Below are 27168 nucleotides of genomic sequence, written 5' to 3'. Positions count from 1 at the left end.
GTGGGCCTGATCTCCGCGAGAAGGCCTACCTGGAGGGGTGTTGATCTTACAGATTCGCCTACTGGACAGGAGCTCATCATGAATCTCTGGTGTCCAAAACTAAGGGGAGCTGATTGTGGACTTTAAACAACAGAGGACAAGGACGTACTTTGGGACTGGGGATTAGCAGGACTAGGGTGGAGGGTGGCGGGTATATATCTGTGGAGGAGTCCATCATTATGGATCTGACATGGTCAACAAACACAGACTGACATGGGTGAGAAAGGCAGCGCGGCTCCTCCACCTCCTCAGGCAGAGGAGGAACCACCTTTTCAGAGGATCAGTCCTTCTTTTGAGCTCTGGAGGCTCAGTAGAGCAACTGGGACAGAAGCAAGCGTTTAACTTTTTAGCATCTGCTCCGCTCCAGCAGAGGCTCTGCAGAGAGTAGTGCGGCTGAACGAGAGCAGTGCGGATTCCTCCCCCCACCCTGCAGGACTTGTACCAGAGGTGCAGAACCAGCCGGCAGGACAGAAAGGGAAGGATCCTCACCCCCAACAACTCACCACTAGCTGCTGCTGCGGTCAGGCGGGCGCCTCCGTAGTCACGCTTGAGAACAGAGAGACTGAGACGGCGTTTCTTTCCTCAGGCCATCAGGATTGTTATCTCCGACTCACCAGGACCCCACATAGACCCCACAGCTGCCCTCCCTCTTCACACACACACACACACACACACACTAAATATTTGTTGTTTTTTATTTTTTATAAATAGTACTTGTTTGTTTGCACATTCCCCTCCTGCTGAGCATTGCCACTTTCATTTCACTGCACACCCTGTGTGTGTATGTGACAAATAAAACATCTTGAATCTTGAAATGCTTTTCTTTCTTAAATCTATTTCTCTTGTATACATCCTTAAAACGATCAATACGTTAAGAAGGAATTTCATACCAACTTCATCCATTCATGATACATGAGCAGCTTTTTAATTTTAACATGGCGAGTTCTATCCTGGCCATGTTCTTTGCCTTTTTTGAGACGTGTCATTATCGTCTTGTTACCCACTCTGAAATGGAGATACTTCTGAATATGTATTGTATACTTATAGATTATAAATACTTGGCAGGAAAGTGAGCATTAACCCAATACATTTAAATAATCAGCAGAGTTGGGCTGACTTCCCCATCAATAAAAACACTTTGGAGTTTCCACTGATTTACTTTACAAGAAAACACCTCTGATTTAATTACACTACTAAACTCAACCCTTTCTTTTTCATAATAACTCATTACCTCAAATGAACAAATCTCAATTGGACCCGATTGGCTATGAAGTGTAACACATTGAACGCCATCATTTAGAGGAGTTGGGTGTTTTCAGCACCAAGCGGTTCTTTCTCCAAAAACAAACATTTCACTTTTAACCAAAACAGCCCAAACTATTGCAACGCCAGCACCATGCCAGGACACACAATGTAATGATGGACCTCTAATGTGTTTACATGCAGTCGTGAATCCTTTCGCTCTCCTCAGTGGCAGGAAATGACACAAACACATGGTATTATAACGCACAAAGAAACAACTTTATTTACAAGAAACGGACCACTGCCCCATCCCACAAACCCCCTAAATTCAGCGACTACTGAGGAATGCTATGTCTGCGCCTGTGGCTGAGGTTGGGAATTTACAGGACTGAGAGGACCAACACCCAGTGAACCTTCAGCGTCCCTCCACCCACTTATTTAGTCAGAGTTCTAACGCCACAGTGGATGGCAACACGTGTTGAACTGTGGCCCCAGAGGGGGGGCAGACGTTGGCTCCTGTTGGGTTCTCAGTTGCTAGTCAGCAATATGCTTTAAAGAGTCAACAACATTCACACACACACACATACGCACACACTCACTCTCACGCATGTAGGAGAACGGGCTAAGAACGATTTAATAATACCATCTTGGTCAATGGTAGATGCATCATAACTAATTATGATGCATAACTAAAAATAATTCTAATCAATACAAAATGGACAAATCATATCGTACAAAAACACATGTTTAATTTAGCCGAGATCAAAGATAGAAGACGAACTGAAATACCACCTTATCGCTAAATAACAAGACACTAAAAATATTCTGAGCGTTCCAGCTCCCGTCAAGGCGGCGTGACGTCAACCAACTGCACGTCGCTGCTTGGCATGAGCTAAAAAGCATTAAAATAGAAAACATTCACATAGATGCTCATGGATGATGGTACGTACTCTTAGGGGCGCAGGTGACAGTGCGACTGTTGCTCATCGCGCGATTGAGAGGATGTGAATTTGGTTTACACAGCAGTGTGTGAACGGCCGATCACGACAGCTGTGTCTGAGAACGGCGTTCAACTCAAAAGGAAACCTTTTGAGTCTTGATTGCAAGTATTTGCGGTGAGGTGCATGTGACTCGCATCATAACTGAGCAAAGCGCGACAATTAGAAGCATGTGACATCCTGTGGTATGTCTCCACGTCATCCAGTGGGCATCCGCCCAGTCAAAAAGATATTAAAAATCCATAAATGTCCATCAATCTAGGTCCGGAACAGAGGCATGCTGAGGGAGAGCAGGGTTTGGGGGGGTGTAATGGTCCTAATGAGTGCATCTCTGTCCACACCAGCTGCACAAAAGGTGAAGTATTAGAAGGCGTAGCGAGTGCGAATGTCCTCCAGTTTCTTAGAGACCTCAGGTGGCGTCCTGTCCAGCTCTTCTGCCACACTTTTCTGCTTATGAGGGTCCATGCTGTTGAACTGCTCACATAGATCTCCGTCAATCACATTCTGGAAGAAAATAAGACAACAAAAAGACGCATATTGGTTTCTAATAGTCCACCGTGCTGAAATGCAGAACTGAAGGAGACGTTTAAAAACAATACCAACCTTAACTGGGAAGTAGTAGGATCTAAAGCTGAGATGGTCTCTGCCGCAAAGCGGAGGAAACTCAGAGCGCATGTGCATCTCTAAATGCTGGAAGAAGTCATGGTCCTGGACAAAAAGACAAAGAACGGGAAACATGAGAAAAAACTAAAATAAGGTGGTCAAAAAAATGGCTACAAACCTTCAATGAGGAAAACAGAGTTGAGAAAACAAAGGTTCATCAAATGAGACGGCTCCCATTAACCATGATGCATTACGCCCGGCCACACTGCCTGTGTTCGTAGGCGTGTGCAGAACCTCTTGCTTGTCATTGCGGCGTCTCCATGAACAGGTCAGAGCCTTTCACACTGGACCGTCTCAGCTCGAGTTTCGAGGGCTCCGACCATTTTCTCCGCATGCCACGTGCGGCAGAAATAAACCGTGAAAACGATCTTGCACAACATAAATAAACTTCATTATGTCTAAATCACCGCTGCTCATTCCCTTTCAAATTATGAAGTTCTCGAGCATCTGTGTGTGGACAGGTTCCCGTCTCACGTGCACACACGGCTTTTATTCCGATCCATTTGCTGGACGGTGCAGCAGAGAATAAGTCACGGGCTCCTTAACTTAGAGGACCGATGGGGAAGTATTGAATGAGCCAACCCTTGTTTTCTGTCTAATTTATAATAAATGAAAACGTTATGAAAGATTTGGCCCCTTATATAAAAAGACTGCGTAGAAAGAAGGGCTGGCAACAGCAACATGTGTGTGTTATACCTCATGTGAGGTGAATGGGACCAGAATGCCGATGCCTCCAGACAAAGTGGTGTAGACCATGGACTCCGAACCTCCAGGGATCAGCGTGGTCTTCTGGAGCGATAACACCGTCTCACCAACATGGTAGTTCACGATCACCTCAGCCTGCAGAACAAATTGTGGGGGGGGGGGAAGAGAAATTCAGACATATTCTTTTGCCGTCTGGTAGAAATACAACCAGATGGCCACTTCAGTCAGACACCAACAGATCATAATGGAAATACAGATATAGATGTTATGAATTAATTATAAGTAAAACATTTAAAATTAAGTGTGTTAAAAATGCGTTTCTTCGTCTTTTCCGTGTTTCTGCTTGCAAGTCAGGAGTCTTGCTGCTAAAGAGTTTGATTGACAGATTCTTCATCGAATCACCTGCCACATACTTTGTGCCCGCCCACTTCCAAACAGTTTCCAATACAGATGCTTCTTTGAAACGAACAGTCTGGCAGGTTTAGGATAGAGAAAGCCAACAATTATCTATTAATGACCTTTTGACTTCTTCAGTGATTCGGACCGATAGCTTCTATCAGTCTGCAGTCTTATTAAGAAGAGAGATCAGAATGAAATCATATTAAAAAGACATGAGCTGTGTCATTGAAAGCATTTTATGTCTCAAGATCATCCATCCTGACAAGCTGCATGTACAAATTAAGAAAATGAATTCTGTGCCAAAGTCACAAGAAAGACAGTCATCTTTTTGCTGGGAGGAATATGGTCCATATGGTTGGATCTAATCCAATAACCATCAAAAACACACATCAATAATTAGAGGTAATAATCAGCATGTAGCCAGGATACAAATGCAGCATTCGGGAGCAATAAAACCTTAATTTTAATCTGAGCAAACTGCATATATAGGACACTGACGCCATGAGACCAAGAAAGCACACAAGAGGGACACACAACTGAGACAGCAGCAACGGCCATGTGAGGCTGGAGGCACGGGGCTCAGCTGGTCCTGGTCATAAGCGGCAGCTTTCTGCGACCCTCCATCATGTTGACAGTTCATCTTCACCCGTTACAATCCCCCAAATGTCTCCACTGGCCAGTAAAGGCTTAGCACGGCTCAAAATACTTTTGTGTTTCTTAAGCGTTGAGGAACTGAGGAAAGGAAGTCATCACAGGTCTTGAGAAAGAGAAGGACTTGAGAAAACGGTTTGAACTACATGACAGAAATCATCCTCGCACACAATGACATTTACATGAAGACAGGCAGACCTTTCATCTTTCTCAATGGACCACTTTGTCTCCCTGACCTTGATCTTTCGTTACATTAATCAAATAAAAGTGGAATGCATATAATCCAATTGAGAACATTTAGCCACTAGGGCTGCAACAACGAATCGATAAAATCGATAATTAAAATAGTTGGCAACGAATTTCATTATCGATTCGTTGTGTCGCGCGATTATTACGGCGCTCAATAAGTCACGGAGTGTAAACAAAGTAGATTTGAGCGCAGAGCGGCGCAGGAGAAACCAGAGTGGAGGAAGAGGAGAGACGGAACGCTGCGTTGTGAGAGCCAATCAGCGCTGAGCTGCTCCGCTGTTGATGAATCTAATTGGCTGCTGCTGCTCACGTGGCGCTGGATGCGGAAGTCCTTCAGGTAGTCGGAGACATTCACGGAGCTAAGTGCGCCTACGGGTGACGTTATGAACCTAGACACCAGGGCGCTACATGTCACGACGTGTGTGGCATTTCCACAAGAGTATAACGTAGAAAACATGGTTATTTATTCCGTGGCGGATGGCTGAAAATATTTTTCCATGGAGAAAGGCAACAGAGATAAGCCACGCCTCCTCACCGTATTAGACGTTTAACCCATAAATAGCCAACTCAGGAGAGTAAACCGCTGTCGGTCTGTTTGTGACGGGTTCATCCACATGACCAGTGAACAGGGCTCATCACCATGGTGACCAGTGGATCTCCAGGACCTTTCCATGACTTTAAACCAAATTTCCATGATTAAACATTTAATGAAAACTCTGTGTATACATGAACAAGTGAGAAGATGTAGTATTTAAAATAACAATGAGAATTCCAAAGCATACCGTATATATACCGTGTAAATTAACATTTGAATAAAACAAATTTGCATTACTTTTCCAAACATTTGGGGATTTTATTTTTTTCAATTACTTTTCTAGGCCTGCTAATAGCCATTTAAAAATTCCATGACTTTTCCAGGTTTTCCATGACCGTACGGACCCTGTTTTGAATAAAGGGTTGAAAATTACAGTGTTTTTGTTTTTTTATCCGATTAATCGATTAATCGATAAAATAATCAACAGATTAATCGATTATCAAAATAATCGTTAGTTGCAGCCCTATTAGCCACACCGTGTAGGGATAATTAAGTTCCTCCAGGATCACCCACATCGAAATGCAGACACGGTACATTTCCAAACTCAAACCAAATTCTCAATCAATGTGCACGGAGACAAAAATAGCTGAGAAGCATCGTGTCAGAGACAACTGGAACCAACTCATGTCTAAATTCAAGGGACTTTCCCAGTCCATCTGCTACCAAAACAGTTTTTGACCAACATTTAAATATGGGATGAGTTGTTCTGTGTGTGCAAATGCCTGAGAGTGTGTGTGTTTGTGTGTTTACACGCTCTTGCATTCGTGAGTAGGTTAGACTTGTGGTTGACGATGTTATGCAGTCTGTGTGTGTGCATGTGACTCTGTATCGGTGGTTGGAGGTCAGAACAAGGGAGGAGGCAGACGAGTACACATGCCCAACATGTTGGCAGTAGCAGGAGTCAATCACTCAAACATGTGCGGCTTGGGCTCAACAAAAAGACACAATGGTTCTTCCTGGAAGACGACTCAAAGGCTAAAGTGAGCGTTTCAACCTTAAAACTAACTTATTTTTTGCTAATTTGTATGGTAAAGTATCCCTTTCAGGCCCCAACCCTAACCAGCACTAACCCTAGAACCAGCACGAAGCTTGTGAAGTGGACCTTACAGGCCGGATGCTTTGGAGAATGATTGATTTACCTTCTGTGATGCTCCATTAAGGAGGCCTCTGTCCCATAAAGCCTTGTTCCCCGTGGGGTCTTCATCCACATCGTCGCTGGTGTTGGCGGGTAGCCGCACCTGAGAAAATATAATAGAAAATTAAGACATGTATTTTGTCAGCTCCAGAAGTTACAGACAGTTGATTTTACTGCATCCAATTCACCAAAGAGTAAACTGTTCCGAATCTGATGTGTTATATATTATGTCGTGTATTCCAGTGTGTTATTTCTCAGCCATTCAGTACACAGGGTTCACACACATGTTGACTGATGGATTTCTATAACAGTAAATCAAATTTCCATGACCAACAATTTTGTGAAATCTGTGTAAACACAAGTATAAACCTTAAATGACACATGAATGAGACAAGTTTGATAAAATAATACATATTTATATAAATGAGTATTCTTTAAATCTAACTGTGTAAATTAACATATGAATATAATACATTTACATGACTATTCCAAAACTTTTGGGATATCATTTTTTTCAAGGACTTTTCCAGGCCTGGAAATAACTTCTTAAATTCCAGCACTTTTCCACGATTGGACAAACCCTGGTACAACACCCCCCATCCACAAACTTACAATGCTGATGTTCCCAAACTTGTCAGCACAGGCCATGGTGTCGTAGTCGAGCAGACAGGCCGTGGTCACCCAGCGGGGATACGTGTCGTCGGCGAAGATGATGAGCTGGTTCTCGTGGCGCCTGTAACGAACCCAGAACAGGCTCTCCTGAACGTCGGTCACGATGACCCGCTGGCCGATGGTGTGGATGCTCGTCACGAGGTTGGGAACGTGCTAAACGGGAGAGCAATCAAGCACAATGACGCACACTCAAAAGACACGCATGTGCTGTTCATACATGGATAATTACACATTTTATAAGCAACATTTATATATGACGTGATCGTTGTCCTCCATTAAAACTAGTCACACACATATTAAAGAAGAATTCAGTGGACTAAAGGTTAATATCTATTTGTAGAAATGATTTTTAAAAAGACTATAATCTTATCATTTCTGCTCTTGTAAAACTTTAGTGCGATTGATTTAAAATAGAAATTCTTTTGAATTATATCTAATACAGATAAGAAAAGATTGCATATTTCATTAAACAATTAAACTTATTTAAAATCAGCGGGCACTCACAAATGTTTTCCTTGAAGGAGGGAAAAACCAGCGTTCATCTTAATTGAAAATCATCAACAGACTATGAATCAATGGCGTATTTAGTTTCTAAGAGACGGTCAAAATAATAGTTTTAATTTGATGTACTCTAGTTTCATTTATCAAATTAAGCCATCAAGGGCAGTGAAAAGGAAGTTGGAGCCTCTTCGGCTTCTGCACTGTGACGTATTCACAGTGTAAAGGAATATTTTGATTTGATGCCTGAGAAGACGATAACTCAATATCATACACAGCTTGTATCTACTTAATTGGGATCAGTGAATTTCTTTAGCTTATAAAGCTAATTGGAGCAGTTCCTTTCTCCAATCACGATACTTTAAAACATATAATCATCTAAATCCAATTATTAGACATTCTTGCATCGATATGCACGAGGCCCAATGTGAGGGTCTAAAATAGTCACATTAACCGCCAGCAGACCATGAAGAGATGCTTTAGGCACGTAGATAAACACGCTTCCTCGTCTTACCTTGTTTTCACACTTGCGGAGCAGCTTCTTCTTGCCCAGGTCGTAGATTCTCAACAGTTTCCCAACTCCAACCAGGACTCTTCCCTGGAATGGCGCAATGGCCAATGGAACGTCCTCTACCGGGGTCTGCCAACCAAAACACAAGGCCAAGAAGATTATTTAAGGCATTTAGTTTGAGATGCATCTAGTTTGTTTGAAGAGAAACACATTTCTTACGGAGGAGAAGGACATCTTTTTGAAGAAGGGAACAATGTCTCACTAAACACGAGGAGAGAAATCCTCCTTTGGTCACTGCGATACAAGAAGGTGTGAAGAGTGGCCACGGTGGTCGTTAGAGGAAACATAAGGATGTAGATGTGTGAATAACAGGCAAACGGCAGCATTTAAAATATGTTTTGCAGCTGCCCCCGTCCACAGCAGTGCACTGCTTTACTCAGTGCAGGCTTCTGACCGCCAAACAGAATTACTGCATTTCTGTAAACCGCACAATTTTGAATTTATCTGGAAAATCGCCTGGAGTGGTTTGCTCAAAGTTTCCAATGAGGAATAAAGGATGTGGTCTAAGTGAGCGGAGAGCACATTGAAGTCTTGCCCTGTGGCGCAGTACTTTGATGCGTGTCTAGAAGGTTAATTTCCCCAATGAAACATGCCCTTACATTCAACTTCAGGCCGGAACAGATGGTACGTCTGAAAAGGATGAGACTTCATCTCAGTGACGGTGAAGCTGACCCGTTGCGAGGCGTTATGGGCTGCTCGCGTGAACGCAGATTAAACTGTGAAGAAGACATTCTTCCGGTCTGCAGTTAAGTTTAGAGTCATGTGTGGTCCATGAAAATGGTTTGAGTCGTCTTGGAAGACTGTTTGGACTTCTCTCCCATTGATTATATGCACAGGGTTTTTCCTGCATAGGGAAAATTTGGGCGCGCGCCTAAGCCGTTTTCCCGAACGCCTATGACAAATCCCGAGTGCCTTAGGGTTCGATCACACCAGATGCGCCTCTCAAAAACGCGTCGCCCGCAAAACCATTGATTCCCTCTGGTACGGCGCGACTTTCAGACGTGCCTTTTAAACGCCACGCGGCGGGTTTCTTGCGTTTTTCAGGCGCGGTTAAAAGTTGAAATATTCTCAACTTTAAGCGCGAGGCGCGGAGGAGCACAGCTCATCAACGTCACACTCGGCCAATGCAGCCAATCGAATCAAGCAGGAGGCTTTCCTTCCTGTTTTCCCGAGGAGAACCTCATATTATATATTATATTAGCGGTATTTAATTACGAAGATCTTTATAATTCTAAATCTAAACACGACTCAAACTGACTCCTGCTCGGTCGGAAGTGCAACTGAAAGCCTCGCCATGAGACACAACTCATGGAATAGATGGCTAGTTGAGCACGCAGGTCCGCTCCACAGGAGCACAGCGCTGTTTTGTCCGGCACATTTTTGCCAAGGCGTTTTTGGTTCGGCTGCGTTTTTTATAGTCTCGTCTGGTGTGATTGTGCCTTCAGGCAAAAAAAAGTCTGCGATGGAAAAAACCCAAAAACTGTGTTCATCACATGCATGTCAGCGAATATGTTCTCAATAGTATGTTTCAAGTCGGCTACAGCCGAACCCTCGTTCTGTTTTGATCAATAGTAATCGAGTTGATAAGCGTGTCTTCTTGTCTGATCAATACGCAACTGTGAGGTGCGCGAATGGACAGAGCGACACAGACCGTGCGTGCGCAGCGCGCCAAAAACATTTTTTTGGAGCACAGAAGACTCATTTTGACCCAGGAAAAACCCTGATCACAGACCTGTGAAATTAAAACCAGGCTTTGCAGTCTCACCCATGAGTTATGTGTTCTGCATCTGCCAGTCAAGCTAAATAATAGTAGCAGCGGCTTCCACCGGCACAATGTGGAAGCATGCCGATGTTGACACAAACCGTCAAAACTGCAGCAGAAGCGTTGCAGCCCCTGGCTGACTATTTGTGTCTTGACACCCATACACATTATATTCATAATCAAGCCAGAATCGGATCCACGGCAGGTATTGTTTGACTGGAAAAGTTTCGATACCACTTTGTACCTAAATCGGTAGGAACTATGTGAGCAATTTGCAATCTAGTTCTTCGAGAATAAACCTGTAAAAGCGATTAGCAATAAGATGTACAGTTTAGTTTCGGAGAAGTTAAGTGTCAAACCCACTTTGTGCACGAGCTCCAGTTTCTCGCCTCCACTGACGAGCCGATAGGTGTAGATGAAGCCACCGGACACGGATCTGGGGTTGAGAATCATGTCTTTGGCAACGCCCACAAGAACATACCAATCATCTCCTGTGTTGGGGAAACGACACACGGCAACGCTGGAAAATATCAAACAAAGAAAAAGGAACACAGGAGGTGTGAGTTATCGGCGCTTGGGAGAATTTAGAAGTTAGAGTATACATTTATAAATACAAACATTTACCCATCAAGTTTCCACTTGCCAACAAGAGGCAAATGCACATTTATGTTGTTGGACAGTTACTACATACAATCCTGATTAGGCATGTTACAATAATATGGAAAAATAATTACAATTAACAATAGTGTAAATGTTCCTGCTGCATGACTAAAAGGATTATATCATGATCCTGATAATTATAAAAAGATGCTCAACACTCCTCAAAGGGAACAACGCATTGGTCATCTCCTTACATTTAGTTAAGAAACAGATATTTTTGTTTTATGACACTTGTTTTTGAAGAGTACATTCATTTATTGGTGAAAGACAAACCATCTTAAATATGGTAACAACTTTCACCCTGTTGCACTTACACCCGTCATCATGAAGTGCTTCGAGAGGCTGGTCCAGACTCATCTCAAAAACTGCCTACCACCCACACTGGACCCCCTCCACCAGAACAGGTGTACAGAAGACGCCCTCTCCCACCTCGACAATAAAACACCTACGTGAGAATGCTGTTCATCGATTTCAGTTCAGCATTCAACACCATCACCTCCTCTAAACTGAATGCCACTCGAGGTGACCTCAGATCCTGGTGAAATTCAGATTGAGATAAGATTCATGAGGGGCATGAAGTTTGCTGCGATCTCTGGACTTTTACCTCATTTCCCCCCCAAACACACCAATTTGAATTCAAATCCATGACTAGATGTCATGCAGAACTTTTTCTTCTGCATTGAACTTCTCAGTCTATAGATTCACCTTTTTCTTTTTCAATCTTACAACTCTGTTGGCCCTTTCTGATATCTACTCATCACTCCGGTTACGTCAATTATCTTCCTTCCCGTTTATGAATCATTTCAGAACGCTTGAAGAAAAGCAAAACAATGTTTAACCATAATGCTTCTGATCTTTTGTATTACCGTGAAAGAAAAATACTATATTTAGAACTGGATTAGATTTGAATAAATATGTAATATTAACAAAGTACATAGTTTCCAGGGTAGAAACGAATATTTACAACTGAAAACCACCCATTTAAACTATGATCTAAAATCTTAGTGACAAATAATATTTCGGAAATCAAAACCCTGAGGAAAGAACTGCCACGATTACTCCTTCATACCCTCTCCGCACATGTGGATTCACTTCCTGGCAGGTAAGGCTGGTAACAGGTAGAGAGGCAAGTCTGGAGTGAGGGTTCTTTGCCAAGTCTACAAGATGTGCCACATTTTAAGACGCCTTTATAGACTAGATGGTTTCATTTAAACTTGTCCGTAACTATTAGAAAAACATCTGAAACTAGAATGGGCACTCGGTAGAGCGCATACCTTCGCATATCACAAGATTGGGCATTGAATTATGAACATTTTGGCATTAGTTGCATGCCAATTGGACAAAAATGTATCGTGCTATGATAAAAAAAAGATTTTGACCTTTCCATGACCTTTGACCCGATTGATCCCAAAATCTAATCAAATGGTCCCCGGATAATAACCAATCATCCCACCAAATTCCATGTGATTCAAGAAGATTTGACCTGTTCATGACCTTTGACCTTGACCTTTGACCCGATCAATCCCAAAATCTAATCAACTGGTCCCCGGATAATAAACAATCATCCCACCAAATTTAATGCGATTCGGTTCAATACTTTTTGAGTTTTGCGAATAACACGCATACAAATAAATAAATAAATAAATAAATGGCGATCAAAACATAACCTTCCGGCATTTTCAATGCGAAGGTAACCAGCTGTGTTAAACCAGAGGCAGATAGAAGACTCCACAGCAGTAGAAATATTGCTTTCCTGCAGATGTATGCCAGATTGGCAGCAGCTTCAGCACAGATAATAACTCAAGTCTATAGGTCCTGTGTGTGCAGGTCTACCCGATACTCCGCGTTCAGGCCCTGAGCCATATCTTTTTGTCTGTTCAGTCTTTCCTAATCTGAATGCAATACTTGAGATGGGAACCTGCTTACCTGAAAGCAGCTTCGTTCTGCTCCAGCTGCACCAGGTCCAGTGTTGTACCCTGTATGGGGTTGATGAGACGCACCAGCGAGGCCCACTGCCCGGGTCCAGCTTTGGGTGCACCAAAAATGGCTTCTGGGAGATTCTCGTTGAGGAAGGCAGCGGCCATCTCAGCAGCCAGTTCTCGTTCGTCTTCACCAGCAGCCTCCACCATCTCCTACCGAGGCAACGGCAATAAAGAACAGAGCCGGTCAGCCGAGGGGACGCCAGTGCTTCGGCCATGATCTCCCCATCATGACGTGTTCAGTGGTATGTATGGTTAATTAATCTTCACGAATAAACCTCTTTCTCAAACTGCGCTCACCAACCAGAGGGCAGTAAGTGACCGAGACTCTCAATCTACAATGTGGACAAACTCAAGACACTCGAGTGTCACTCAAACCGGCACCATGTTGTATTACACCATCGGTCTGTTTCTTTAACGAGCATCCACATTGAGAAACAGACCCATCCAATTGTTATTTAAAAAACCTAAAGAAAATTGTACTTGATATGCTCGTACTAGTCTTAGTAACTAATCATATTTTACATATACATATATATATATAAAATCCAACTCATCGTAATATTATTATTTGCATTTTGTGTGGTCACACAAACCTTATCTTACCTTCCTGACTCACTATAGTGCAGCTTTACAAATTAATTATGCAAGCTTGAAGTTGATCAAATCTCCTAATTTCAACATCTGAGTTTATAAAAGTTATGAAGTTAGTTTTGTTCATGATAGCCAACCCTGCCCACAACTTGAGCATCGAATAAAAGCCTGTTTATTATATAAGAGGTTTAAGGAATGTGTTCATTCATTTCGTTGAGTACTATAATGAGGTAGTTTGTCAAATAAACATTTAATTTATGAAGAACATGATCATCTGATGTGTCTATCCAATTTCACAAATGACAAATTTGTCTCGGAGTGCTTTACAATCTGTACACAGACATCCCTGCCCCAAAACCTCACATCGGATAAGGAAAAACTCCCAAATAACCCTTCAGGGGGAAAAAGGTGAAGAGCCCTTCAGAAGAGCAACAGAGGAGGATCCCTCTCCAGGATGGACAGGTGCAATAGATGTCATGTGACCAGAAGGACAGATTTAGAGTTAAAATACATTCAATGAATATGAGTGTATGAATAGTTCATAGTAGGCATATTCCACGATGGAGACCTCCACGATCCTTATCGTCGAGATGGTTCTCTGCGAACACCATTATGGTGTTAGCAGAGAACCATCTCTTTTCTACCAAGTTATGGGTTTAGAAATCATAATTGAATCATTTAATCGTTTAACCATCTTATTAATTAATTATGTATAAAAACTGCTACAAGCAACATATTTCTGCAGCGATATGTTCCGGTGTTCTGATGCTTTGATGGAGAGTGAACAAGAAGCGATGCCGCCTTAAAGCGCTCTGGGATGTTTTGGGGGAATTTACAGAGTACCACATTCTTGGAACTATGAAAAGGAAACGGTTAAACTTAAAATGATTGTGGGTGAGATATAGCGGCAACTTGTTCCAAGATAAATGCATGCTTTAAATGGACAAGACCAAGACTACATGTTTATCCAGCTGAAAGAATTAAGTGAGAAAACATTTAGACAAAGTCATGGCTCAACTAATTTTTGCTAAAACAAACAGTCAGTCACCTTTGTCATATACATATATTTCTAATTAGTTCATCCTTGACTCCATGTGGAAGTTTTTTTGTGTGCACTTGATTGATTTCTGGCTTGCATCCTCTCCTACTATTTCTTCTGTTTACTGGCAGATTACAGCTGTGTGTTAAATTAAGTCTCCAGCACCAACTTCTGGCCAAACGGCCCATTTTGTTCCATCTAAGCCTGTTGATAGAGATGTGCCTAAATTTGTATTTCTGTTTTTGCAGTTGAGTTAAAATTCACTTGACAATTGAATGGAAACGTGGCTAAAAGCCAGATCAAACACTCCCCAGAGGAAACTGAAAGGATACTAATTATATTGGACCATTAAAAGGGACAAGAAAGGTAGAGCAAAGTGTTTGTTCTAAAGAGTTGCTCTTTAAGCTTTTAATTGGAAAAACATTAGATCTAACCAAAATAATAACACTGCACTGTTGGATTATTACTGTGAAAGACCACAGAGCAGCGTTAGGTTTTACCAATACAATCATTAGAGCAGCGTTTCATACCTCAGCCATTTGTTGCTTTCTCTGGGCTTTGGTTGCCTCAGTGTAGGCATTGTGGTCCGTCTCGATCACAATTAGGTTATTAGTCTCCGGGTGGATCACAAATTTCCTGGGAGTGTACTGCAGAGGAAAGGCCACCTGGTTGAAGACTGCTCCTAACTTCTCCAAAGCCAAGATTCTGCCAGACGAATAATAAAAGAGAAAACAGAAGGGGAGAACAGTGACAAATTATTATTACTTGCGAGGTACGAGAAAAATAACATGCCACCTTTCACACAACCATGAAAACCTAAAGTATAAATAAATAAAACAGCACAGACAAAAAGAAAACAACCAAACGAATGCTGTGCAATATATAATAATAAGTATATAATAATCAGGCCGAGAGGTTTTAGAAACATGCATTTGTTTTTCTTTGTCGACCCGAGAGGGAAATGCGATACGATGGCATTCTGGTGACATCGTGTCCTCCACTGAGCTGTGATACCACACACTTAATTGACAGGGTACCATCACAACACTTGATGGAGGTGTAGTACAGCATCAGGAAGATCTTATTATTTACTTTGGAGTGATACACGGCAAAGAATGGACGACCGTGTGCGCACCACTCTCAAACACTTCAGCCTTTTCTAAAAATCCACAAGGCAAATAAGGTGGCGCCCATTTTGCAGTGTGGCATCCATACCTCAGTGTGTTGGTGGAAATGGCCACGATGCCTTCGGGGCACTGCTCGGATGCAAAGCCGGAGGCGTACTCCAGGGTCTCATATGACAGAGGGGTCAGGTGGAAGCGAGACTGGTACGAGTAGCTGAGCCAGGAGCGACTGGACATCGCCAGCACCTGTCAGCGAGAGGAGGCAGACGAGTTCTGATTTAATAAATCACCATTTGACCGTATAACATTACAAAAATGACATGTTATCAAGGTGGATCTTATGTGTATTGATGCATATACATGTCAGTAACATACAGCTTCTTGTCCTTGCATCCGGACTCTGAAGAGTTTGACAGGTCGAGACCCCAGGTATCGTGTTCTGGTGTCCGACAGGTCACCGGTCACTGGGTCCAGCACAGTCCTCAGCAGCACACCGTTCTGAGAGGGGGATCAAACACACACGTTTTACTAAAGGATCTCAAATAAATATCCAAATAGATTGTCCTTTTTTCAGTGCTAAGAGTCAAATATTAACAAAATAAAAAAAAGTCCAGACATCTGCTCTGGCTTTTGGGTAATTGGTTGGTAATGGTTGTGGTTAGATAACAATTATATGAGATTTAGATTTACTCAAATTTCTATATGTATGGGTCCAGTGCTAAGTATATCATATATTGATATAAAGTTGTTGTGAAAATAAGGTACAGGAATTATCAAAAAGCTTAAAATGGTAGAATATATACTTTGCAGAGAATACTAGAGTGTATGAATATCTTTTCTACCACACAGGGATGTCATAGAAAAACAAGATGTCTGGATCAGTTGGTGAAGGAGAATGAATACCTGAAGTCCTATGTTGAGGTAGAGGAAGCCAATGGATCCCTTTTCTCCAAGTTCATCCTGTTTCTCGACCCCTCCCATCTCAACAATACACAGACTCTCTGGCTGGGCTGGCAGGGCCTGCATACTCAACGGCTGAAGGCAGTCCTGAAAGTGATAAAGATTGAGAGGGTTGACAATAATTCAGAAGGCTGGAAACATACAAAGACAATAGTCTCACTAAAGTGTAAAAATTAAATTAACAATGAACGTTTACATTAAGTTTATCAAAAGGCAGATTGAAACTTTTGTAAACAAGTAATCATTTGAGAAAGTCACAAAAGTTGTATCGTAGCTGCCCGTAGAAACTTCTATTAATGAATAATATAAAGCGCATGTGAACTTCTCAAAGCGAGACTCCACTATCAGTATCCTGAATGAGATTTTGCTTATTTGTATTGACAGTAATAGGCCACCATTGTTTGCTGGAGGGCCGTATCGTTGCAATCTGCAACCTAACCACGAGATTCCACCAAATCTCACACTCCCTTTAATTAAAAACTGTGTATTATGCATCGGTTGACACCTGAACCACGGTATCGGGACATAAAAGCTCGAGTTCATTAGACCAACTCACTAGCAAGACTGGCTAACTAAATCAAAAGGCAATTATATAAATACACTCAACTGATAATCACTCATTTTTCACATCCGTTTGGACTTGTGAAGTCAAACACACAACCATTACATGTTCAGTGATGGTATATTTGCTAATGGGTCTATTACATTTACAAACTAGTATACTGGTCCTACCAGTGGGTCCAGGGAGATGATTCGGACGGTGTTGTCAACCAGCCCCACTGCCAGGAAACGCGAGCGCTGCTCACCAGGTGGAACGTTTGCGAGGCTCATACAAACCACGTCTGCAGACATCTCCTTCCGCTCCGTGTACTCATTGAGTTGACCAGACTAGAGGGGAAGGACACAGAGAGAGAAACAGTATTGACAGGGTTTTTCCTGCATAGAGGAAATGTGGGCGCGCGCCTAAGCCGTTTTCCTGAACGCCTATGACAAATCCCGAGTGCTTAAGGGCTCGATCACACCAGACGCGCCTCTCAAAAACGCGTCGCCCGCAAAACCATTGATTCCCTCTGGTACGGCGCGACTTTCAGACGCGCCTTTTAAATGCCACGCGGCGGGTTTCTTGCGTTTTTCAGGCGCGGTTAAAAGTTGAAATATTCTCAACTTTAAGCGCGAGGCGCACAGCTCATCAACGTCACACTCGGCCAATGCAGTCAATCGAATCAAGCAGGAGGCTTTCCTTCCCGTTTTCCTGAGGAGAACCTCATAGTATATATTATATTAGCGGTATTTAATTACGAAGATCTTTATAATTCTAAATCTAAACACGACTCAAACTGACTCCTGCTCGGTCGGAAGTGCAACTGAAGCCTCGCCATGAGACACAACTCATGGAATAGATGGTGGTGTTCGCCGTACTCTTTCCTTAAAAAACAAAAATATTGAACCCAAAATCAATGGTTGGTTGCGTACGCAGGTCCGCTCCACAGGCGCACAGCGCTGTTTTGCCCGGCACATTTTTGCCAAGGCGTTTTTGGTGCGGCTGCGTTTTTTATAGTCGCGTCTGGTGTGATTGTGCCGTAAGGCAAAAAAAAAGTCTGCGATGGAAAAAAACAACAAAAAACTGTGTTCATCACGTGCATGTCAGCGAATATGTTCTCAATAGTATGTTTCAAGTAGGCTACAGCCGAACCCTCTTTCTGTTTTGATCAATAGTAATCGAGTTGATAAGCGCGTCTTCTTGTCTAATCAATACGCAACTGTGAGGTGCGCGAATGGACAGAGCGACACAGACCGTGCGCATAAAATTTTTTTTTGGGAACACCGAAGACTGATTTTGACCCAGGAAAAACCCTGATTGAGATGCAGAGTCAGCGCTTTCCTGTGTTTATTATGGTAGCAGAGAACAATTGAGTTTGTCTTTAAATTGTGTACGGATGAGCCAAAATCTTCTTTCCTGATAAGGTCATTTTATAACTCAACAATATACGACAATATAAATTCCAACATAGCATGTATTCTAGCAATTCAGTAATTTATTTTAAATAACCAAAATATTAAGCCTTTCTTTTGTATATTCCTGTGTGCTAGGGCTGCAACTAATGATTATTTTGATAATCGATTAATCTGTTGATTATTTTTTCGATTAATCGGATAAAACACTGTAATTTTCAACCCTTTATTCAAAACAGGGTTCGTACGGTCATGGAAAACCTTGGAAAGTCATGGAATTTTTAAATGGCTATTTCCAGGCCTAGAAAAGTAATTGAAAAAAATAAAATCCCAAAATGTTTGGAAAAGTAATGCAAATTTGTTATATCAGTCGCGCGCAATTCCAGGATGCTTTATTTTCATTGGTTGCTGGATTAATTCTTACCCAGATACAACAGATACGTTCTTTTCCGGTTGGCTATTGTGTAGCCCATTTCTTTTTTTTGTTTGGCTGATAAGTGGCACCTCACAGCAGAACTCCAGGGGAGCGCTTGATTCCTCCGCGGTGAGGGCAGCGCGGCTCATGTTGGCGCGCTGCGGCACATTAAAACATTAAATAGCCGAGAGTTGTTTTTCAGCGTGAGAAATACGATGTGTGGCGGGAGTGCGTGACTAAAGACCGAAATGAGTGACAGTCACTCTCAATGCGTGACACTTGAGAGCCCTGATAACATCACTCGTAGGCGCACACAGCTCCGTGAATGTCCCGACGACGACGTGAATGACTTCCGCATCCAGCTTTATACTCCGCGACTTATTGAGGGCCGTAATAATCGCGCGACACAACGAATCGATAATGAAATTCGTTGCCAACTATTTTAATAAGCGATTTTTATCGATTCGTTGTTGCAGCCCTACTGTGTGCATAACATACTTGTCTAATGAAAAGGTAACGAGTATTTCCTTATTTTATAGAAGTAGTACAAAATGAAAACAGGATTATGTTTTATGCCTGTCACTAAATGTTGTCAATTACAATGTCAAGCAAACAAAAAGCCAATCTTTAAAAAAATAGAAATATCTGGAGAAACAAAATTGGCTCGTTGGGAAGTTGAATAAGCACGATATGAAATGCTGAAAAACAAAGTCCTCTCTTACCGGGTCCATCTCAAAGTAGACCAGCTCCCCTCCGGTGAGGGCGATGACAACCTGTCGCTGGTTCACTGCGCAGCGGACAATGGTTTTCTTGCCAGGAGTCTTCCACTCATTCACACGCTTGTCCGCACGGATGTGGCGAATCCCGTCTGGGTACACCTGGAGAGAGAATCGGGGAGGAAAGTAGACGGTAACAGTGTTATTTACCATTTTCTTATTCCAACAGAAAATCCTGCGTACTTCGGTTCACTGTTAGAGAAGCAGCAGTCTGAGGGATCAGGATACACAAGATGTTTTATCATGTAAAGACCCAGTTACAGGGGAAATACATATTTATACATCATAAAACTATGCATAGAGATCCACTTGATTGGAAACAAATGGACAGACGGGAGGCTTTATTAATCCACTCGAGATACGTGACATAATAAAATGCTCAAGACTTTTTGTTTGCAACTGTTGTCCAGTATCATCACAAGTATGAACGAAGACGATGTTTAGGGCACACACACCTGCACCAGCGCATCTTCGCCGAGCAGCGAGCAGGAGAGAGTAGGCGTCGTTCCGAGAAACCCAGAATCTGTCACTTCCTCTACAGTCTCTCCGATGGACAGAACCAGAGTAGCGTTCACGAAAGACACGATGATGTAGGCATCAAACTCGTCTAATAAAAACAAAGGAATGGATGCAAAGAAAAAGTACAGAGAAGAAAAAGGATGTTACTGAATAGGAAAATAAGAGGAATAATCTAAATCATAGCAGTGCCAGAGTAATGCCTGAGACAAGTTAATGAAATTAGTGGTCATTGATAGTCACGGACCCTCAGTAAGGTCTGATCCTTGGGAGCTGCACTCACTGAGCAGCAAGCCCTCTCTTGCTGCCGTTACACAGGTGAGACCCTGAGCTGCTGCAGACCACCGTCCGCTGTCACTTCAGTCACTGGCTGAATTCACTGTGCTACAGAAGTAAAGCCGCTCACATAACTTTGTTCTGATGGAGCGGGTTTTAGTGTGTGCTACTTTGGGTTGAAGCTAATGCACAAACTATCAAATCCTACACGGATTGCACAGACCCCGGTTAGTGGCACAGTAAACAAACATTTACTGTGCCACTAAATGCTATTCTGCAAAACACATCTTCAATAATACTAATGACAAAGAACAAAATGCGACAAAAAACATTAAAAAATGGCATCCATGTGGTTTTGATGCGGCGGTTTCCTTACAATTATAATCTTGATAAAACTGAGCAAAGCCAGCTAAAGCGTAAACTACTGGCAGACACCATACATGAAGATTTTTAGACAGTAGTGTCATTTCATCGAAGCTTCTTACCTTCCACATGTTTGCGTACTGTCCACACAGCGTTGGGGTTACCGGGCAGCTCAGACACGGCCATCTCTGATACCTGATAGAGACGGAAGACAAAAGAATGGCAGCGATATTTGTATCCAGGGAGAGCAGCCCATGACAGTGTGGGTAACATGGTGGCTGTGATAGCGACAGTGGGGCTGCAATAGGCTCGCAACATTCATCGTGCGTTTGTGTGCGCATGCATCGAGCATGGAACACTTTACCTGGAGAAACACACCTGCTTCGTGTGTTTACTCACAGGTGGGATCTGCACTGAACATGATAACAAATCAAAAACCAACCAGCTAAGTTTAAAGGCAGCGAGTAATGAAAGTACACGGAGGTGACGGTGTGCGACATAAAAACACCACATTCTGTTTTTGCTGAAATCAGTGCAATTGAGAGAATCTTCAGCTTTTATTCAGAGAAGAGACATGAACAAACTCATCACTTTTCAGCCAACAGAAAGTGTGTATGTGTGTGTATGTATAGGTGTCCCGGCCTGCATGCATGTTACATATTGTGTCGATAAGCCTGCGTGCATACCTCCAGTCCATGTCTCAGGACCCTCAGAGTAGACCGGGGTCCTCGACCACAGGCAACGTACAACTGTGGTGTATCTTCATTGGCTAAATCTGCAATCTGTTCAAAACAGGGAGAAAATACACAATGAGCCGACAAAGGAAGGCACTGCAATACTGCCCCCAGGTAACGGGGAGGCCAGGCTGCACCGGCACCACACGGACCTGACAGGACATGATGGGCGAGAGGTTCTCCTGCTCGTCCACCAGCACAAGGTTCTTGAGGGGGCGGGGCTGGAAGAAAAATGTGTCTCCCTCTTCCAACGGCATTGCAGAGGAGAACTCTGGCTCCTCGTCATCGTCACCCAAGTGAGCGATCTGGTAAAGGTAACTAAAGAAAACCAAAAGGAGAGAAGATGAGAAAAGAAGCAGCAAAAAAAAAAAAAGGCACATGAATTATGAAGTCATTTTTACACTAATCTGAATGTTTTCAAGACTCGTAATATAAGAACAAAATGGTCGAAAGTTGTATTCTGTCAAAATGAATACTAATTATCAAGAACAAAGAAGAATTAATGCTGACAAAGGACTTACTGGTTTCCAAATTCTGAACACACAAACAAGAAGCCAGTCTTCAGGACACACATGGCTGTTGCTACAGGGATCGTGTCAAAGTATTTCAGCCTGATTTCTGTGACCTGAGAAAGAACACAAAACCTTTTTAAATAAACACATGGAAAATAAGGAGATCAACAAAATAAAAATAAAAACTACAAGCAGGACCCTCCATCAACCCCTCATCGCCGCTCACCATTTCTTCATCCGTCTCCAGGGTAACCTTAAAGATGTCTCCCTGCTCAGTTTGGGCCAGGAAGAAGAACATGGACTTGGTCTTGTGGGTGGCTGAGCAGACAAATATCATCCCACGCTCCGGGTCATCCAGGTCATTCTGCAGTGAATCGAGGAAGAGAGAAAGGAATTAAAAAAAATAAGAAACAAAAAGTCACCACATAAAAAAAGTGGAACTGTACGGATGCCTTTTTTATGCATTTAAAACAGATAAACAGCTTTCCAATAAACAGAAAGAAACAGTCTATCATTGGAAAAAATTGTACTGGAATACAACATGACTACTCATTAAATTACAGCTTAAATCTCAGGAGTGTGTTAATGTTGGCCGAGTGTAACAAGTATGATGTGTTTCTGTATTTAGGACTCACCCTGCGTCGCGGGATGGGACAGCGAATGTCCGGCTGGTCTCCAAAATTCTTGTAAGTGATGTAGTTTTCGGAGCAGATCAGAACGCCACTGGGCCCATCGGAACCACCAGGAACTAGACGGAGAAGAGTGGTGAGTGGGATGCGTTTCTTCTTCATCAAAATACATGCAATAGAAGCATGGGCTGTAATTTACAATACAAGTTTCCTACTTAGAACTTGCTCTTCAAAGTGTGTTAACTGGTGCCGAAGATCAGAGGTGATCAATCTTTCTCCATAGTTAATCAGAGAAGAGACATGACAAACTCATCATATCAATGCCGCTTTGTGATGGGAAATAACTATTTGTAATCTAAGAATCCTGTCTATGTGTGTGTGTGAGACCTTAAAGCCATGCCTGTAAACCAGGATATGCTTTTGACAGTCTCCTACCTAGAGTGACGGCTACGTGCGACCGATAACTGATGCAACTACGATGTCATCCTTGTGCCCAGGTGCTTACCAGTGATGAGGAAATTCCCATGCTCTTCCAGAGCCTCGCTGTACTTGCGGACAACGTGATTTAAGCCCAGGTCCAGCTCGTAAAAGGTGAGTGTCTGTTGAGTGTTGGCGGCCGCTTCTCCTGTCGGGTCATTGTCAGCTTCCTGGAAAGAGCGAATATCAACATACAGGATTGGAGGTTTTCAAAATGAGTGTAATGCAGTCAGTTCTCACTCTTTTTTTCAGAGGTAATTTTCTAGGAATTATCAAGGACATTCTAAGTGACAATCTAGCTGGTAGGACAGACAGAAATGTATGTGCATATATATATATACACACACACACACACACACACACACACTCATATATAGCATATATTTGTATAATAACAATATAAACCATTGCTGCCACAAATATAGAGTCTTTAAAGAGGTTAATCACACCCACTGTGAGCCAATGTTACTCCTATAAAAAGTTAAACATGTCATGGTTCATTTTATCTTCACAATGCAGCATTGTGTTGCAAGAGTCAAATAAGTACTGTTGAGCATTTAGGGTTCTCATCGTTTGGACCCCGACTTCTTATTCATTATCATACAACTCCCTCAACAATGCTCAGCATACATTTGAAAACATTGCTCATAGCCAGAGTTAAATCACAAACCAGAACAAAGCTAGCAATCACCTCAACTTAAGCAACTGAACCACACACACGTATACATTTAACATAATCCAAACGGTTAACAACAAGTTGAGAGAAAGCAACCAGCATGTGCCCTGACTTGGGGGGGTGTTCACAATGTTTCTCCAACATAACCTGGGAGCAGCCTTTCCAAAACTCTATAGATGACTATTTGAACGTCAATATGATCCTGAACGCCGCTCAGACCTTTTGGTATCTGTTTTGGTGGCATTCTGACAGAAAGCCTCGCAGTTCATTCTCAGCAAAAGGCAAACGGGAAGAACGCTGTTATAGTTTTCCAAGACATTTTACTTTTACTCTCGTTTAAACTAATTGTGAAACCAAGCATATATCATGCAGACAGTCAAAAAAGTTTGAAATGAAGCAGATGTGCGGTGCTGAGATCAGGAGGTTAAATCTTTCTCCAGGATAGTCAGAGAAGAGACATGACAAACTCATCACATCTGCAGCACAACCCAGTGCGTGTCATCTCTGAAAAGGCGTATAAACCATAATAATGTTTCATGACGTACCTCATAATCCATCTCGAGGCAGGCAAACATGGGGTTCTCAAAGCCGACATCGACTCCGACGACATGGTAGACCAGTGTGTTCGCCTTGTGTGCTTCCAGCGGAGAGGAGATGGTCAGCCTGGCAGCTGCATCTCTGTTCAGAATATAAACCAGCTTCTGCTTCTCTATCGCTCCTAGACAGGGGGGGGGCAAAGGGATCATTTAATGTAACTGAAGGAAACAGTTTAAATATGCATGGCTGCTCGAGACACAACATTTAGATTTTAGGATACAATATATTAGAATTACACTATTCTGAAGACAGCAACATCACTCAGGATTTATGGTGAGATCTCTGAAAATAAAGCTGGAAATATATTCTCAGTCTATTAAATCAGACTTTTAATATTTGTTTATTGTACCTTTACCGTGGTGTATTGAACTGCCCTGCATACAATTAACTGTTTCTAACATATATGTGCAACAAACGTTGCATATTTTAGGGTGTTCTGGAGGTATATTAACTATGTCTTTGTGGCATACAAATTACATTTTCATTTTTGCGCGGATAAACTGTCATTCATGCAAACATTGTGACTCTTTGATATGACTTTGTACCAATCATAACAGCTCGGCCTTTAGGATCGACAGCCAGGAACTGTCCGGGGACGATGCGCCGGCAGCCGCTCTTCCCAAACGTTTCCTGGTGGATCTTCTCGAACATGTTTTTTGACGGATGATATTCCAAGATGACAATTCGACCACTGTCGCTGCCAACAACAATGTAGTCTACAAGAACATACAAGAGCATCGATAAACACACACAAAAAGGCAGTTCATGGAGTTAAGAGAACTTTGCTCGTCTTCTCTTGCAATTAATCAAATAATTTATTTATTTTTGTTGAGAAATATACCTTTAGAATGTCATCTTTAACTACATTATCCATGTTTGTATAACATGCATCCACGGCTACGTACCTTTGGTTCCTCCAGTGAGCCTGAAGGCCATCAGGGACCGAATGATGCCAAACACCTCCACTGTGAGCAGAGTGTGCACCTTCCCTGTGTTGGCATCCGGCCGCAATAACTCCAAGATCTTTCCCCTGGAGACGACAATCTCCTGCATTTTGGTTCCTACCGAGACACAAACATATCTTTTTAGTGTCAGACATCAACTGAAAAGAAACATTCAACTGCTAAGAGTGGAAATTTTACTGAATTTCTCTTAAAAAATTGGCTCATCTTTCCCAGAAAAATAAATGCAGGTTACGATATATTGTTGTACTTAAAAATCAAATCATCTAATCTAGCAAATTTTTAAAGGGTGACAACAAAAACCAAGTGCACCATTTTCTATACAACCTTCTGCAGATCTGTACTCTATGCATTCTCTCTACTGAAGGCATATGCACTCGATAAACAGACAATAGAAAAGCAGGCAACACAATTCTGGGCATAGAGAATAATTCTGGTTATGTTAATGATCCACTTCATAAAACACAAACTGGTGAGAAGACGGGTCTACATTACATAGCTTAATATTGTAGTTACAATCAACTTTTTCCACCCTGACCCAAACATCTTGAGCAATTCAAGGTAATGTAGACTACAACAGTGGGGTGGCTGTAACTCAGGGTAGGGTTGATGCCACAATAGTGTTAGCTGGTTTCTCCTCGTGACAAAGTGTCCTTTACTAAACCACCACGCCTGTCATTTAGCAGACGCTTTTATCCAAAACGACTTACAATAAGTGCATTCAACCACGAGTACAAACTCAGAAAAACAAGAATCAAGAAAGTAACAATTCTTCCTGTCTTCTAAAGCCCTACTCGAGTTATTTAAACAAATGACAAAAGAGGTGGACAATGGCAAGAAAGATTGAAGCTAACCCAACGAAGCAGGAAGAAAGGCAGGGCTCTTACCTGAGAAGTTTCCATGGATGGCATGAGTGATGCCCGTGGCACGCTGGAGGGTGATGTTGTACAGAAACATGGCTCCCTTTCTGCGGCTTCCCCACAACGGTCTTCAGGGGCTGCAGACAGAGCACCGAGCTCAAGACTGTGGGGAAACAAACAAAGAGGATAAGGAGGGTTGTACTGTGTTTGAACAGTTGCGTCTCATTCTTTGAGCAGTTATTGCCCAGTCTTGTAAATGTCCCCGTGCTGAACGGGATAATTCAAACTGAACAACGCTGCACTGTAGAGGAAGTAACGTTTAGCAATGTGGTCGGATTAGTAAATGTGACCTTACAACGAATTATCTCCTGGAAAAAAACAGCCCGTGTGAGTTAGAAGAGGGTCAGCAGCCTGGATGCACCAACTGAACTTTGTGGCCGTTAGTTTACATGCAAATGACGGAAGAGCAATGCTAATGTTAGCTTAGCATTACAAAAAGACGAACTTCACGCTCAGTGAGTCTGGAAACCAACTTTGTTCGTGAACATCACTTCTTTGTTGCAAAGCCGAGGCAGTACCTGTGTTTAGCCTCGATAAGTCACACCTGTGCACGCAGTTAAGCCGACACAATTCACTTGTGCTCAACGGACTGAGAGCCCATTCATAGAAAAGCGCCACTTTTGCTCCGTGCGTTAACACTCGAGTTCGTCCACATTTACAGACATACAACGTCCATCTGAACGCTAACAAGCTGCATAGGTGCCCAATATAATATTTACCGGCGTGTTAGTTCAGATGCTCCTGATTTCAGATGGATTCGGTTTCATTTACACAAACAATCTCCATGAAACTATAAAAGCCAACGATGAGCCGCCGTTTTGGGGTCC

At 42.5% G+C, this 27168-nt stretch overlaps 1 protein-coding gene across 5 annotated transcripts; it reads right to left on the bottom strand.

The window, feature by feature from the left end:
* Positions 1–1536: 1536 nt before the first annotated feature.
* LOC130195500 (splicing factor 3B subunit 3) lies at positions 1537–27168 on the bottom strand. Of its 5 annotated transcripts, XM_056417069.1 has the most exons (27): positions 27061–27168; positions 26309–26444; positions 25365–25520; positions 25005–25175; positions 24408–24580; positions 23215–23356; positions 22716–22828; positions 22307–22444; positions 22090–22193; positions 21721–21886; positions 21521–21616; positions 20957–21029; positions 20135–20286; positions 19626–19781; positions 17268–17423; positions 16479–16622; positions 15951–16073; positions 15667–15821; positions 14982–15156; positions 12766–12971; positions 10543–10699; positions 8361–8486; positions 7289–7501; positions 6681–6779; positions 3639–3782; positions 2883–2987; positions 1537–2783 (listed from the first exon to the last, which is right to left on the bottom strand). In XM_056417069.1, the coding sequence occupies exons 2-27, from the start codon at positions 26376–26378 to the stop codon at positions 2643–2645; spliced, it is 3654 nt and encodes a 1217-aa protein (XP_056273044.1). In that variant the 5' UTR covers positions 26379–26444; positions 27061–27168; the 3' UTR covers positions 1537–2642. The 5 variants fall into 5 exon arrangements, with proteins under 5 accessions (XP_056273044.1, XP_056273045.1, XP_056273046.1 ...); XM_056417070.1 differs by lacking the exon at positions 6681–6779; XM_056417071.1 differs by lacking the exon at positions 25365–25520.

The sequence above is a fragment of the Pseudoliparis swirei genome, chromosome 6, assembly GCF_029220125.1.
Source record: "Pseudoliparis swirei isolate HS2019 ecotype Mariana Trench chromosome 6, NWPU_hadal_v1, whole genome shotgun sequence".
Classification (NCBI taxonomy): domain Eukaryota; kingdom Metazoa; phylum Chordata; class Actinopteri; order Perciformes; family Liparidae; genus Pseudoliparis; species Pseudoliparis swirei.
The sequence above is the reverse complement of the archived record's forward strand: the minus strand, read 5'-3'. Positions and strand labels throughout refer to the sequence as shown.

What these genes read in the sequence shown, in the direction of transcription:
- LOC130195500 (XM_056417069.1), bottom strand. Translation starts at nt 26,378, where the DNA reads ATGTTTCTGTACAACATCACCCTCCAGCGTGCCACGGGCATCACTCAT. An exon ending in GCCTCGAGATGGATTATGAG is followed by an intron (nt 23,357 to 24,407) that starts GTACGTCATGAA and finishes CGCTCTTTCCAG; the next exon opens with GAAGCTGACAATGACCCGAC. An exon ending in CAGAACGAAGCTGCTTTCAG is followed by an intron (nt 10,700 to 12,765) that starts GTAAGCAGGTTC and finishes GATATTTTCCAG; the next exon opens with CGTTGCCGTGTGTCGTTTCC.